Here is a 17,923-nt window from a genome sequence, read left to right on the forward strand (position 1 = left end):
AGAGACCTTCCCGAAAACTCTTCTCCTGATTCACAAATACTTCGTAAACGTCAGATGTGAGAGTGAAATATGTGTGTGTGTTAATGAATTCCAATCAGTCGTAAATGGGACGCGCGTGCACGCTCATTCTCAATTACCATAATCCCGCCCATTAAATCCGACTGACAACCATATATGGGCATCATATTACGACACCAAACGAAGGATTTTAACATGTCTTCTCAAAAGCGAATGAAAAAGAAAAATTTCTCTATCAGATAATATTTTATTATCAGAAGTTCATTCAAAACGCCACATTTTATTTTCAAGCGTACGTGGCGTATCAGGTCCTAAAAAAAGAAAGCTCGGCAGATATTACAGACGCAGTTACTGGAGCTTCATCTGTTAATCGAACAGTCCCAGAAGTGAAGAGAAAACGGTTCGACATGAAGCTCGACTGCAAGAAACGAATTCACTTCGAAAAAATATAGCCAGCCGTATTGAAAGCAATTAATTATTTGATTAAAGTGTTCCGTTTGCAGATGCTATCACTGGCTCTCATAATAAAAGTAAAAAGAAAAAACATATGTAATTACTATATCATATTTTTTCAAAATGCTGTGTAAATATGTACCCGATTAAGGGGAATTAAAATGCAGCCTTATTAATGAGTAAAACGTTCGGATGTTAAACGCACTATTTACGCGTGGCTGGGAGCAGGTGCAGATTTCTTTCGTAGCCTATAACTAACATTTGGAAAATACGAACATTTTAATGAATCCGAAAATTTACGCCAGAACCACTTTACACACAATTTACACAAACATTCGTTCTGCTCGTGTTTCATGAATGAGACCCAATGTGTGTAAACGATCGAGAAAAATAAGCCCCGCCCTCCTTAGTTACTGTTGCTATCTCATACAAACAATGGGGGACCTGAGCCCCAGCAGAGCTTTATGTCTAGCATCGCCCCGGCTCTATAGTACATCTCTCCTGTCAGTCCTCTGATCACTGCATTGAACTGATGCCACACTTTCCATTTACATTAGTTCATAATATAAATTATAATAAGACTTCATACGAATCATGTGGACATTATATTATCACTTATAACGTCTAATTTTTCATAGTTTGACTTTGGTGGCCAACTAGCTGTCAAAATTGTAAGGCACCTTTTCCTCACTCCACTTATGAGAGTTACGGCAAGTTTCCCGGACAAATATGGCGGCGCCGTTGGCAGCGGTGAGTTCGGGTGAAGTTCTTCTCCAGGCCTGAGGGGGCAGCGGTGAGTTCGGTGGCGCTCGCGACGGTTCTCCGGTTACTGCAGCAGCAGCTCCGTGTGTTTGTTGAAATGGCGAAGTTTGGCGATTTAAAAGCTTTTCTTGAATCTTCATTAAATGAAATCTTTCGAGCGACTGTCAGTGACATTCTGGATTCAGTGGAACAAACGGTCAGCGAATATCAGCATAAGATTCAGAGAATTGAGTCCGAAAATGATGATCTGAGAAAACGACTTTGTGCAAAAGAGAAAAGGACAAATCACATCAAAACAGGTGCGTGACTCTCGCAACATGATATCCGAGGAAATATTATATATAAACTGCGTTGTTGTTTGGCTTATAAGTGCAAATGATTATGCTGTGTATAAAAACAGTGTACTCGTTTTATTCCTTCAATGATTAACGTTAGGCTATCTTTTCATAAACGCATCTGATGTAAATGTAAATAATATAACGTAGCCTACGACAAGAGGGTGAAATGTTATTTTCTAAAAACAAATTCATTTAGTGAAACATCCTAAAGTTGTCATTGTTGCAAAACACAACAAGCATTTAGTTCCCTTTCATATGTCTCTCAACACTGCGATGGCGTCGCTATGGGAACACCTCGGTGTGACGGATGTCTGAAGCCATCATAGACTGTATATAAACTGGACACAGCGACACCATAGACTTCAACCATAGACCGTATATAAACTGGACACAGCGACACCATTAGACTTCAACCATAGACCGTATATAAACTGGACACAGCGACACCATAGACTTCAACCATAGACCGTATATAAACTGGACACAGCGACCCCATAGACTTCAACCATAGACCGTATATAAACTGGACACAGCGACCCCATAGACTTCAACCATAGACCGTATATAAACTGGACACAGCGACCCCATAGACTTCAACCATAGACCGTATATAAACTGGACACAGCGACCCCATAGACTTCAACCATAGACCGTATATAAACTGGACACAGCGACACCATAGACTTCAACCATAGACCGTATATAAACTGGACACAGCGACCCCATAGACTTCAACCATAGACCGTATATAAACTGGACACAGCGACCCCATAGACTTCAACCATAGACCGTATATAAACTGGACACAGCGACCCCATAGACTTCAACCATAGACCGTATATAAACTGGACACAGCGACACCATAGACTTCAACCATAGACCGTATATAAACTGGACACAGCGACCCCATAGACTTCAACCATAGACCGTATATAAACTGGACACAGCGACCCCATAGACTTCAACCATAGACCGTATATAAACTGGACACAGCGACCCCATAGACTTCAACCATAGACCGTATATAAACTGGACACAGCGACCCCATTAGACTTCAACCATAGACCGTATATAAACTGGACACAGCGACCCCATAGACTTCAACCATAGACCGTATATAAACTGGACACAGCGACCCCATAGACTTCAACCATAGACCGTATATAAACTGGACACAGCGACACCATAGACTTCAACCATAGACCGTATATAAACTGGACACAGCGACACCATAGACTTCAACCATAGACCGTATATAAACTGGACACAGCGACCCCATAGACTTCAACCCATAGACCGTATATAAACTGGACACAGCGACCCCATAGACTTCAACCATAGACCGTATATAAACTGGACACAGCGACACCATAGACTTCAACCATAGACCGTATATAAACTGGACACAGCGACCCCATAGACTTCAACCATAGACCGTATATAAACTGGACACAGCGACACCATAGACTTCAACCATAGACCGTATATAAACTGGACACAGCGACACCATAGACTTCAACCATAGACCGTATATAAACTGGACACAGCGACCCCATTAGACTTCAACCATAGACCGTATATAAACTGGACACAGCGACCCCATAGACTTCAACCATAGACCGTATATAAACTGGACACAGCGACCCCATAGACTTCAACCATAGACCGTATATAAACTGGACACAGCGACACCATAGACTTCAACCATAGACCGTATATAAACTGGACACAGCGACACCATAGACTTCAACCATAGACCGTATATAAACTGGACACAGCGACACCATAGACTTCAACCATAGACCGTATATAAACTGGACACAGCGACACCATAGACTTCAACCATAGACCGTATATAAACTGGACACAGCGACCCCATAGACTTCAACCATAGACCGTATATAAACTGGACACAGCGACCCCATAGACTTCAACCATAGACCGTATATAAACTGGACACAGCGACCCCATAGACTTCAACCATAGACCGTATATAAACTGGACACAGCGACACCATAGACTTCAACCATAGACCGTATATAAACTGGACACAGCGACCCCATAGACTTCAACCATAGACCGTATATAAACTGGACACAGCGACCCCATAGACTTCAACCATAGACCGTATATAAACTGGACACAGCGACCCCATAGACTTCAACCATAGACCGTATATAAACTGGACACAGCGACACCATAGACTTCAACCATAGACCGTATATAAACTGGACACAGCGACCCCATAGACTTCAACCATAGACCGTATATAAACTGGACACAGCGACCCCATAGACTTCAACCATAGACCGTATATAAACTGGACACAGCGACCCCATAGACTTCAACCATAGACCGTATATAAACTGGACACAGCGACCCCATTAGACTTCAACCATAGACCGTATATAAACTGGACACAGCGACCCCATAGACTTCAACCATAGACCGTATATAAACTGGACACAGCGACCCCATAGACTTCAACCATAGACCGTATATAAACTGGACACAGCGACACCATAGACTTCAACCATAGACCGTATATAAACTGGACACAGCGACACCATAGACTTCAACCATAGACCGTATATAAACTGGACACAGCGACCCCATAGACTTCAACCCATAGACCGTATATAAACTGGACACAGCGACCCCATAGACTTCAACCATAGACCGTATATAAACTGGACACAGCGACACCATAGACTTCAACCATAGACCGTATATAAACTGGACACAGCGACCCCATAGACTTCAACCATAGACCGTATATAAACTGGACACAGCGACACCATAGACTTCAACCATAGACCGTATATAAACTGGACACAGCGACACCATAGACTTCAACCATAGACCGTATATAAACTGGACACAGCGACCCCATTAGACTTCAACCATAGACCGTATATAAACTGGACACAGCGACCCCATAGACTTCAACCATAGACCGTATATAAACTGGACACAGCGACCCCATAGACTTCAACCATAGACCGTATATAAACTGGACACAGCGACACCATAGACTTCAACCATAGACCGTATATAAACTGGACACAGCGACACCATAGACTTCAACCATAGACCGTATATAAACTGGACACAGCGACACCATAGACTTCAACCATAGACCGTATATAAACTGGACACAGCGACACCATAGACTTCAACCATAGACCGTATATAAACTGGACACAGCGACCCCATTAGACTTCAACCATAGACCGTATATAAACTGGACACAGCGACCCCATAGACTTCAACCATAGACCGTATATAAACTGGACACAGCGACACCATAGACTTCAACCATAGACCGTATATAAACTGGACACAGCGACACCATAGACTTCAACCATAGACCGTATATAAACTGGACACAGCGACCCCATTAGATTTTAACCATAGACCGTATATAAACTGGACACAGCGACCCCATAGACTTCAACCATAGACCGTATATAAACTGGACACAGCGACACCATAGACTTCAACCATAGACCGTATATAAACTGGACACAGCGACACCATAGACTTCAACCATAGACCGTATATAAACTGGACACAGCGACACCATAGACTTCAACCATAGACCGTATATAAACTGGACACAGCGACACCATAGACTTCAACCATAGACCGTATATAAACTGGACACAGCGACACCATTAGACTTCAACCATAGACCGTATATAAACTGGACACAGCGACACCATAGACTTCAACCATAGACCGTATATAAACTGGACACAGCGACACCATAGACTTCAACCATAGACCGTATATAAACTGGACACAGCGACCCCATAGACTTCAACCATGGACCGTATATAAACTGGACACAGCGACCCCATAGACTTCAACCATAGACCGTATATAAACTGGACACAGCGACCCCATAGACTTCAACCATAGACCGTATATAAACTGGACACAGCGACACCATTAGACTTCAACCATAGACCGTATATAAACTGGACACAGCGACACCATAGACTTCAACCATAGACCGTATATAAACTGGACACAGCGACACCATAGACTTCAACCATAGACCGTATATAAACTGGACACAGCGACACCATAGACTTCAACCATAGACCGTATATAAACTGGACACAGCGACCCCATAGACTTCAACCATAGACCGTATATAAACTGGACACGCGACACCATAGACTTCAACCATAGACCGTATATAAACTGGACACAGCGACACCATAGACTTCAACCATAGACCGTATATAAACTGGACACAGCGACACCATAGACTTCAACCATAGACGGTATATAAACTGGACACAGCGACACCATAGACTTCAACCATAGACCGTATATAAACTGGACACAGCGACACCATTAGACTTCAACCATAGACCGTATATAAACTGGACACAGCGACACCATAGACTTCAACCATAGACCGTATATAAACTGGACACAGCGACACCATAGACTTCAACCATAGACCGTATATAAACTGGACACAGCGACCCCATAGACTTCAACCATAGACCGTATATAAACTGGACACAGCGACCCCATAGACTTCAACCATAGACCGTATATAAACTGGACACAGCGACCCCATAGACTTCAACCATAGACCGTATATAAACTGGACACAGCGACACCATTAGACTTCAACCATAGACCGTATATAAACTGGACACAGCGACACCATTAGACTTCAACCATAGACCGTATATAAACTGGACACAGCGACACCATAGACTTCAACCATAGACCGTATATAAACTGGACACAGCGACACCATAGACTTCAACCATAGACCGTATATAAACTGGACACAGCGACCCCATTAGACTTCAACCATAGACCGTATATAAACTGGACACAGCGACCCCATAGACTTCAACCATAGACCGTATATAAACTGGACACAGCGACACCATAGACTTCAACCATAGACCGTATATAAACTGGACACAGCGACACCATAGACTTCAACCATAGACCGTATATAAACTGGACACAGAGACACCATAGACTTTAACCATAGACCGTATATAAACTGGACACAGCGACACCATAGACTTCAACCATAGACCGTATATAAACTGGACACAGCGACCCCATAGACTTCAACCATAGACCGTATATAAACTGTTACTGGACACAGCGACACCATAGACTTCAACCATAGACCGTATATAAACTGGACACAGCGACACCATAGACTTCAACCATAGACCGTATATAAACTGGACACAGCGACCCCATAGACTTCAACCATAGACCGTATATAAACTGGACACAGCGACCCCATAGACTTTCAACCATAGAACGTATATAAACTGGACACAGCGACCCCATAGACTTCAACCATAGACCGTATATAAACTGGACACAGCGACCCCATAGACTTCAACCATAGACCGTATATAAACTGGACACAGCGACACCATAGACTTCAACCATAGACCGTATATAAACTGGACACAGCGACACCATAGACTTCAACCATAGACCGTATATAAACTGGACACAGCGACCCCATAGACTTCAACCATAGACCGTATATAAACTGGACACAGCGACACCATAGACTTCAACCATAGACCGTATATAAACTGGACACAGCGACACCATAGACTTCAACCATAGACCGTATATAAACTGGACACAGCGACACCATAGACTTCAACCATAGACCGTATATAAACTGGACACAGCGACCCCATAGACTTCAACCATAGACCGTATATAAACTGGACACAGCGACCCCATTAGACTTCAACCATAGACCGTATATAAACTGGACACAGCGACCCCATAGACTTCAACCATAGACCGTATATAAACTGGACACAGCGACCCCATAGACTTCAACCATAGACCGTATATAAACTGGACACAGCGACCCCATAGACTTCAACCATAGACCGTATATAAACTGGACACAGCGACCCCATAGACTTCAACCATAGACCGTATATAAACTGGACACAGCGACCCCATAGACTTCAACCATAGACCGTATATAAACTGGACACAGCGACCCCATAGACTTCAACCATAGACCGTATATAAACTGGACACAGCGACCCCATAGACTTCAACCATAGACCGTATATAAACTGGACACAGCGACACCATAGACTTCAACCATAGACCGTATATAAACTGGACACAGCGACCCCATAGACTTCAACCATAGACCGTATATAAACTGGACACAGCGACACCATAGACTTCAACCATAGACCGTATATAAACTGGACACAGCGACCCCATAGACTTCAACCATAGACCGTATATAAACTGGACACAGCGACACCATAGACTTCAACCATAGACCGTATATAAACTGGACACAGCGACACCATAGACTTCAACCATAGACCGTATATAAACTGGACACAGCGACCCCATAGACTTCAACCATAGACCGTATATAAACTGGACACAGCGACCCCATTAGACTTCAACCATAGACCGTATATAAACTGGACACAGCGACACCATAGACTTCAACCATAGACCGTATATAAACTGGACACAGCGACCCCATAGACTTCAATCATAGACCGTATATAAACTGGACACAGCGACCCCATTAGACTTCAACCATAGACCGTATATAAACTGGACACAGCGACCCCATTAGACTTCAACCATAGACTGTATATAAACTGGACACAGCGACCCCATAGACTTCAACCATAGACCGTATATAAACTGGACACAGCGACCCCATAGACCGTATATAAACTGGACACAGCGACCCCATTAGACTTCAACCATAGACCGTATATAAACTGGACACAGCGACACCATAGACTTCAACCATAGACCGTATATAAACTGGACACAGCGACCCCATAGACTTCAACCATAGACCGTATATAAACTGGACACAGCGACACCATAGACTTCAACCATAGACCGTATATAAACTGGACACAGAGACACCATAGACTTTAACCATAGACCGTATATAAACTGGACACAGCGACCCCATAGACTTCAACCATAGACCGTGTATAAACTGGACACAGCGACACCATAGACTTCAACCATAGACCGTATATAAACTGGACACAGCGACACCATAGACTTCAACCATAGACCGTATATAAACTGGACACAGCGACCCCATTAGACTTCAACCATAGACCGTATATAAACTGGACACAGCGACCCCATAGACTTCAACCATAGACCGTATATAAACTGGACACAGCGACCCCATAGACTTCAACCATAGACCGTATATAAACTGGACACAGCGACACCATAGACTTCAACCATAGACCGTATATAAACTGGACACAGCGACACCATAGACTTCAACCATAGACCGTATATAAACTGGACACAGCGACACCATAGACTTCAACCATAGACCGTATATAAACTGGACACAGCGACACCATAGACTTCAACCATAGACCGTATATAAACTGGACACAGCGACCCCATAGACTTCAACCATAGACCGTATATAAACTGGACACAGCGACACCATAGACTTCAACCATAGACCGTATATAAACTGGACACAGCGACACCATAGACTTCAACCATAGACCGTATATAAACTGGACACAGCGACACCATAGACTTCAACCATAGACCGTATATAAACTGGACACAGCGACCCCATAGACTTCAACCATAGACCGTATATAAACTGGACACAGCGACACCATAGACTTCAACCATAGACCGTATATAAACTGGACACAGCGACACCATAGACTTCAACCATAGACCGTATATAAACTGGACACAGCGACACCATAGACTTCAACCATAGACCGTATATAAACTGGACACAGCGACACCATAGACTTCAACCATAGACCGTATATAAACTGGACACAGCGACACCATAGACTTCAACCATAGACCGTATATAAACTGGACACAGCGACACCATAGACTTCAACCATAGACCGTATATAAACTGGACACAGCGACCCCATAGACTTCAACCATAGACCGTATATAAACTGGACACAGCGACCCCATTAGACTTCAACCATAGACCGTATATAAACTGGACACAGCGACCCCATTAGACTTCAACCATAGACCGTATATAAACTGGACACAGAGACACCATAGACTTCAACCATAGACCGTATATAAACTGGACACAGCGACCCCATTAGACTTCAACCATAGACCGTATATAAACTGGACACAGCGACCCCATAGACTTCAACCATAGACCGTATATAAACTGGACACAGCGACACCATAGACTTCAACCATAGACCGTATATAAACTGGACACAGCGACACCATAGACTTCAACCATAGACCGTATATAAACTGGACACAGCGACCCCATAGACTTCAACCATAGACCGTATATAAACTGGACACAGCGACCCCATAGACTTCAACCATAGACCGTATATAAACTGGACACAGCGACCCCATAGACTTCAACCATAGACCGTATATAAACTGGACACAGCGACACCATAGACTTCAACCATAGACCGTATATAAACTGGACACAGCGACACCATAGACTTCAACCATAGACCGTATATAAACTGGACACAGCGACCCCATAGACTTCAACCATAGACCGTATATAAACTGGACACAGCGACCCCATAGACTTCAACCATAGACCGTATATAAACTGGACACAGCGACACCATAGACTTCAACCATAGACCGTATATAAACTGGACACAGCGACCCCATAGACTTCAACCATAGACCGTATATAAACTGGACACAGCGACACCATAGACTTCAACCATAGACCGTATATAAACTGGACACAGCGACCCCATTAGACTTCAACCATAGACCGTATATAAACTGGACACAGCGACACCATAGACTTCAACCATAGACCGTATATAAACTGGACACAGCGACACCATAGACTTCAACCATAGACCGTATATAAACTGGACACAGCGACACCATAGACTTCAACCATAGACCGTATATAAACTGGACACAGCGACCCCATAGACTTCAACCATAGACCGTATATAAACTGGACACAGCGACCCCATAGACTTCAACCATAGACCGTATATAAACTGGACACAGCGACACCATAGACTTCAACCATAGACCGTATATAAACTGGACACAGCGACCCCATAGACTTCAACCATAGACCGTATATAAACTGGACACAGCGACCCCATAGACTTCAACCATAGACCGTATATAAACTGGACACAGCGACCCCATTAGACTTCAACCATAGACCGTATATAAACTGGACACAGCGACACCATAGACTTCAACCATAGACCGTATATAAACTGGACACAGCGACACCATAGACTTCAACCATAGACCGTATATAAACTGGACACAGCGACCCCATAGACTTCAACCATAGACCGTATATAAACTGGACACAGCGACACCATAGACTTCAACCATAGACCGTATATAAACTGGACACAGCGACACCATAGACTTCAACCATAGACCGTATATAAACTGGACACAGCGACCCCATAGACTTCAACCATAGACCGTATATAAACTGGACACAGCGACCCCATTAGACTTCAACCATAGACCGTATATAAACTGGACACAGCGACACCATAGACTTCAACCATAGACCGTATATAAACTGGACACAGCGACCCCATTAGACTTCAACCATAGACCGTATATAAACTGGACACAGCGACACCATAGACTTCAACCATAGACCGTATATAAACTGGACACAGCGACACCATAGACTTCAACCATAGACCGTATATAAACTGGACACAGCGACCCCATAGACTTCAACCATAGACCGTATATAAACTGGACACAGCGACCCCATAGACTTCAACCATAGACCGTATATAAACTGGACACAGCGACACCATAGACTTCAACCATAGACCGTATATAAACTGGACACAGCGACCCCATAGACTTCAACCATAGACCGTATATAAACTGGACACAGCGACCCCATTAGACTTCAACCATAGACCGTATATAAACTGGACACAGCGACCCCATAGACTTCAACCATAGACCGTATATAAACTGGACACAGCGACCCCATTAGACTTCAACCATAGACCGTATATCAGGGTTCCTCAATAGGCGGCCCGCGGGCCGGGAGGAAAATGTTTGGCCCGCGCTTATTTCAAGATTGTCATGGTAACATCAGCGTAAGCACGTCACTGGCATTAAAATTCAAACGCGCAGTATCTGACAGCATTCGCGCACAACGAAAATATGCCAAGTGTTAAAGGAACACTTCACCTCTGGAAAGATGAATGTGTATTTAAAATGGGTCATTTATGTAGAAGAAATGTGAAATTATTTTGAATTTGGAGCCTTCTAGACTGAGAAAAGACAGAAAATGTATTTTTGGCTTATGGGGATGAAAGACAACAACTCCCAGAATGCACTTGCTTCGCTGCCCTAGGAGGCCACGCCTACCGGTAAGAGATCGCAGTAAACAACAAGGCTATGCTACTAGTGAGTCTCCGTGAGTCTGCCCAGTATTTTGATGTCGCCCAAAATGTCCAGGATTCGGCTTTTGCGTTCTACAGTCGCCATTCCTCATGTTTACTGCGGCGAGCAGGAACGAGATTGACGGCCGCGGAGAACGATGCGAGCCCGGTGGCGTGATTACTGATGAGTGGCGCCGGCGCCTGTGAGACGCACCGGTCTCGTATCTCTCACGGAGGAGCGGGAATTTTCTTAGCAATGCTAAAACGCACATCAACCGATCACTTGTTTAGCGTTCATGTAAACACTACATTCAGGTTCACCAATCGGAATGAATTCAGTTAGATTGAAACAAAAGCTGTGCATGTAAACTATGAATGCGACTGCAGAAAGCAAAAGCCGAATCCTGGACATTTTGGACGATCTCGACGGCCGGACATGTCCGGGAAAAAGAGGATGGTCACCGCTACTACTCAGCTTTCTCCACAGAATAAGAAACTGTTTGCTTAGCTTCCAAATAAAGAATGGCTGACACTATATGTACATTCTGTGAGTGAGATCCCTCTATGGGCGGGTTGAAAACATGCGGAACAGCGCCTTCTACTGGATAAATGATGAGCTAGTGTTTGTAGTCTTACCCTTATTCAAAGAAATTTGACTTCCTGCTTTTTATGACGCAAATTGACGATTTTTGCGTCATAAAAAGCAGGAAGTGGAACACTTAAATCCTTATTTCTCCCATCTCATGGGAAAATAAGGGAATAAACCATGACCATTCGAAAATGTGACTGGGTTTCTAAAGATACAAAGTCTAATGCAAATGGGTGAAGTGTTCCTTTAAGAAAAGAAAAGTGGACACAGAAAATAGACAATTCAAATCTGAATGGACTGAACAATTTTGTTTTATGTTGCCTGACCACCACAACGCAAAGCCAACGCGCTTGTTTATGCATGCAGATCGTTCTGTCTGTAAGCTGATAATAGCCTATCAAACGCCATTTCATCAGAGCTATTGCTTCAGCCTATGTTGCTTTCAACAAAAATGATGACGAAATATCTTCAACGAACCTTTATCGCCTGACGAAAACGAGACGAGACGCAACGTAAATGCTGCAAGTTTATTGTAAGTTAGGCTAAAGCGCGTTTATGACGCGCGGGTTATTTTAAGTTTCACTTTCTCTAGCAGCGCAATATCAAACTCAGCCTAAATGTCTCGCCCCTGTGGAGGATAAAATTCGCTCTTCAGACCATTTTACATCAAGTAGAAAACATGTAGATATCAGAAAAAAGATCGATGGTCTCTTTCCTGCTCGTGTCCCACATCCCTCTCAAAGCTCTCTCAGAGTGGTAGGCTATATCATGCGTCTTTGTGTGGTAATATAAAACGAGTTTTTTTTAAACAACCCCCCAACCACCGCCGGTAGTTGGTCCATTAACACCGAGGTGGTAAAAAAGACTGCCACCGTCACAGCCCTAAATATAATAAGATAACCTTGTTTGAAATACTATATTGACTGGGTTAAATAGAATTGCATTACTTAAAAGAGACTAAAATACAATTTTCAATGAGTAAAACTAGACTAAAACTTGACTAGACTAAAAAAAAAAAAGAGTATGAACGTGACTAAAACTAACAAAACTAAAATGACAGCTTGACACAAAGACTAGACTAAAACTAAAACAGGCCGCCTCTCGCGGTCACTTCTCTCATTGAATGGTGAGTACATGCCAGTTAATACTTTTAGTTTGATCCAAGTAAGAACAATAAAATATTAATGCTGATAGGTCTAATAATTGAATCTGCTATTGGGGAAGTTGATGAGCAGAGATCCAGTGTGGTGATGAGCAAGACCAGTCGACTTACATGGAGATCCAGAGCTGCTGTTTGTTCATTTGTTTCTAATATCCACCATGCAAAGTTCTTTAGTCTTATGTATCTGAAAAAATGCTCATAATTGCTTGAATAAAACAGACTAATGAGAAAAAGAAAATAATAAATAAACATAAATAAAATCAGAATAATTATATTGTGATTTGTGACTCTTTTAACAAAACAACAACAATAATAGCAGAGCAAACACTGAGGCCATAACATTGTGGTCGGTGGCCTTTGACTTTATATTGTCGGCAGAATTTGGCCCTTGGTAAAAACTAATTGAGGAACCTAGACTCTATGATGACGGTAAGATGCCTAGCTGATTGTTGTCTCTGTATAACTGTTGCGCTCTGAGCTCATTTTCTGTCCGAGGAAAGATGTTCGTTAAACCCCCGCTGTGGTTCTGCGGTTGCCTTGGGGTGACGGCGTGAGCGAACGGAAATCCCCTTTCTCTCTCTCCCCCCGCATTACATGCGTTTATTCAATGCGGTCAATACATGCGATGGTTTATTCAAATCTGATTCCCGCTCTGGAAGCTCGTATTCAATCGATTATTTCGGCTGCAGGCCAGATGACGCGTGATGCCATGCGATGTAGATGTAAGCTAGGGGTTTTAATATAGGGCTTCCGTAAACATCAGTACAGTATGTGTGCAATATCTCGTCCTTCAGCACAAACATGTTATTGGGGTATAAGTAACATGATCCAAATATTCAGATATTTGTCACACCAAAGGTGTTCCCATAGCGACGGCTGTCGCAGTGTCTTGTTCCCTATTCAGGGAACCAAGGTTACATATGTATCATTTAGAGTTAAATATTTCAGCCATGGTTTAATACTTAAACTGCAAGAGTGTAACTCTTTGGAGATTAGCATGTTTTTTATTATTTTGGCCAGTAACGAGATGTTTTTTGTGTTTGTGTTTTGCAGAAGATGAAGATTGTGTTTTTCAGCTTGACTTTTCAAGAAAGGATTTCAGTGAAGATGTGTTTTCATCTGCTCATATGAGTGAATATACTGATCAAACTAAGATTGCTGGAGATTCACTGAGCAGCCGAACGAAATCACAAACTCCAGATGTGAAATCACCGCGGATAAACAAGGATTGTGCGACAGCAGCACTTCTGTGTGTGAAGGCCGACCCGGAGACGGAGGACGGATGTGCTGTTGACCTCTCCAATCCTCACGCTTCTCCTGAACACACCGATCAAGAGATCAAGACGGAGAATACAGAGGAGAACTCTGACTGTGATCGCCAGCATATATTCACTCGTCCGTTAGAGCCGGAGCTCAGCGACTGCGATGTGAAGGTGACGGTGGTGTCCGACACACACCTACATCCCGACGGCCCGGAGTTGCCGGAGCTCAGCCTCATCTCTGATGAAGAGTCGAATCCAGACGGACTGTCTGACGAGGGATTCTCGGGATCGTTCCACGTGACGGAGTCTCCGCCGGTCCCGCAGCCGGATCTCTGCTGCGCTCAGTGTAACCGGAGCTTCAAGCACGAGGCGTCGCTCCACATCCACCTGAGATCCCACGGCTCGGAGAAGACACACACCTGCACTCAGTGCGGGAAGGGCTTCGACCGCGCCGACCTCCTGAAGAACCACCAGCGCACACACACCAGAGAGAGGCCGTTCGCCTGTGAGCTGTGCGGGAAGAGCTACGGTCACCAGGGTCAGCTGACCATCCACCGGCGGGTCCACACGGGCGAGCGGCCCTACGCCTGTCCTCACTGCGGGAAACGCTTCAGCGAACACAACCAGCTGAAGGTGCACCTGCGCACACACACCGGCGAGAGGCCGTTCCCCTGCTCCGTCTGCGGCAAACGCTTCACCAACGCCGGCAACCTGCGCAGCCACCAGCGCACACACACCGGGGAGAAGCCGTACGCCTGCGAGCTGTGTGGGAAGAGGTTCAGCGGGACCGGAGACCTGAAGACTCACACCCGGATCCACACCGGAGAGAAGCCATACCGCTGCCAGCTGTGCAGCAAGAGCTTCAGCCAGGCCGGACACCTGACCATCCACCGGCGCATGCACACGGGCGAGAGGCCGTACCCCTGCGGAGACTGCGGGAAGAGCTTCACCGTGGCCAGCAGCCTGAAGCTGCACCAGCTCGTGCACACCGGGGAGAAGCGGCACGCCTGCGATCACTGCGGGAGGAGCTTCAGCCGCGCTGGACACCTGAAGAGACACCAGCTGACCCACAGCAGAGAGAACCAGCACACCTGACCCACACCGAGGAGAAGCGGCACACCTGTCCTCACTGCGGGAGGAGCTTCAGCCGCGCCGGACACCTGAAGAGACACGCTCGTGCTCACCAAACAAGAACTACAATGACAAGAGCTACAGCGACCACTCGTCCCTGAAGAAGCACCAAAAGCTGCACACGCCGGCCAAGAGCGTCCAAGCCCCGGAGTAATGGGACCGAGCACCTGAGTAACTGGACCGAGCAGCGAAGTAACGTGACCGAGCGGGGATGGAGTAACGGGGCCGAGCCCCTGATTAATGTGACCGAGCAACCGAGTAACCTGACCGAGCCGCGGACGGTGTAATGGGGCCGATCCGCGGACGGAGTACTGTGACCGAGCCGCGGACGGAGTAACGGGGCCGAGCCGCGGACGGAGTACCGTGACCGAGCCGCGGACGGAGTACCGTGACCGAGCCGCGGACGGAGTACCGTGACCGAGCCGCGGACGGAGTACCGGGGCCGAGCCGCGGACGGAGTACCCTGACCGAGCCGCGGACGGAGTACCGTGGCCGAGCCGCGGACGGAGTACCGTGGCCGAGCCGCGGACGGAGTACCGTGGCCGAGCCGCGGACGGAGTACCGTGGCCGAGCCGCGGACGGAGTACCGTGGCCGAGCCGCGGACGGAGTACCGTGGCCGAGCCGCGGACGGAGTACCGTGGCCGAGCCGCGGACGGAGTACCGTGGCCGAGCCGCGGACGGAGTACCGTGGCCGAGCCGCGGACGGAGTACCGTGGCCGAGCCGCGGACGGAGTACCGTGGCCGAGCCGCGGACGGAGTACCGTGGCCGAGCCGCGGACGGAGTACCGTGGCCGAGCCGCGGACGGAGTACCGTGGCCGAGCCGCGGACGGAGTACCGTGGCCGAGCCGCGGACGGAGTACCGTGGCCGAGCCGCGGACGGAGTACCGTGGCCGAGCCGCGGACGGAGTACCGTGGCCGAGCCGCGGACGGAGTACCGTGACCGAGCCGCGGACGGAGTACCGTGACCGAGCCGCGGACGGAGTACCGTGACCGAGCCGCGGACGGAGTACCGTGACCGAGCCGCGGACGGAGTACCGTGACCGAGAATAAAGTAGATAAGAAAAGAACGGCTATGGAAGACTGTATTCTTTAAATATTTCAACTTTAGTCTCGTAATTGTAGGCTTTTTTCTTTTTTTGCACTGATTTTTTAGTTTTGGTTTTTTTACGTTGCTGTCCAGGGCTTCCGTTGATGTTTGATATGATGAGTCTTTTTTGATTCGGTGCAGTGTCTTCTGTCTGTGACTGTTTGAATTGTTCATTAGAAATTAATGCTTTCTTCCTGTATGACCTGGTTTGTTAAATATCAAGAAGTTGTGATATAAGCACATCTTAGATGAAATGCTTAGATGAAATTTAATTTATGAATATTGTATAATATCTTCTCTATGTACAGCATTGTTTATTTAATGTTAATTTCAACTATTCTTGAATGTTTACTCAAAGCTTCAGTGATAAAATAAAGCTTTCTAAGTAGTTGTTGCATGCTGTTTGAATGCTAGATTGATTATAGTTTGAGCTCGATCACTGAGACCGTGTGTTTTAAGCGCCTCTAGCGGCCTCTAGCGGCCACTCGGGGAACAGCAGCACTTCATCACCACAATAGAGCCAGTTTGGTCACTACATACTGCAGTTAAAGAATTTAAAACAAAATCTTCTGGCTTTTAGCTATGATTATTTCCTAATATTATGTATGATTTATATAAATACTATACCTATAACCCAACTTTTCAACTCTCATTTGTACTCGTATAGCAAGATGTTTTCTTTT

General features: G+C 45.5%; 1 protein-coding gene across 1 annotated transcript; it reads left to right on the plus strand.

Annotated features, from left to right (window-relative positions):
- The first annotated feature begins 1,269 nt into the window (after positions 1–1,269).
- On the plus strand, positions 1,270–17,871 carry LOC306995786 (uncharacterized protein). Its single transcript, XM_079607685.1, has 3 exons — positions 1,270–1,532; positions 14,812–16,409; positions 17,036–17,871. The coding sequence occupies exons 1-2, from the start codon at positions 1,331–1,333 to the stop codon at positions 16,113–16,115; spliced, it is 1,506 nt and encodes a 501-aa protein (XP_079463811.1). The 5' UTR covers positions 1,270–1,330; the 3' UTR covers positions 16,116–16,409; positions 17,036–17,871.
- The last annotated feature ends 52 nt before the right edge of the window (positions 17,872–17,923 follow it).

This window comes from Phoxinus phoxinus (genome assembly GCF_949152265.1).
Source record: "Phoxinus phoxinus genome assembly, chromosome: 3".
Taxonomy (NCBI): domain Eukaryota; kingdom Metazoa; phylum Chordata; class Actinopteri; order Cypriniformes; family Leuciscidae; genus Phoxinus; species Phoxinus phoxinus.

Excerpts from the sequence above, each read along its gene's own strand:
- LOC306995786 (XM_079607685.1), top strand. The coding sequence starts at position 1,331 with ATGGCGAAGTTTGGCGATTTAAAAGCTTTTCTTGAATCTTCATTAAAT. Across the intron at positions 1,533-14,811 it reads GACAAATCACATCAAAACAG|AAGATGAAGATTGTGTTTTT; the intron begins GTGCGTGACTCT and ends TGTGTTTTGCAG.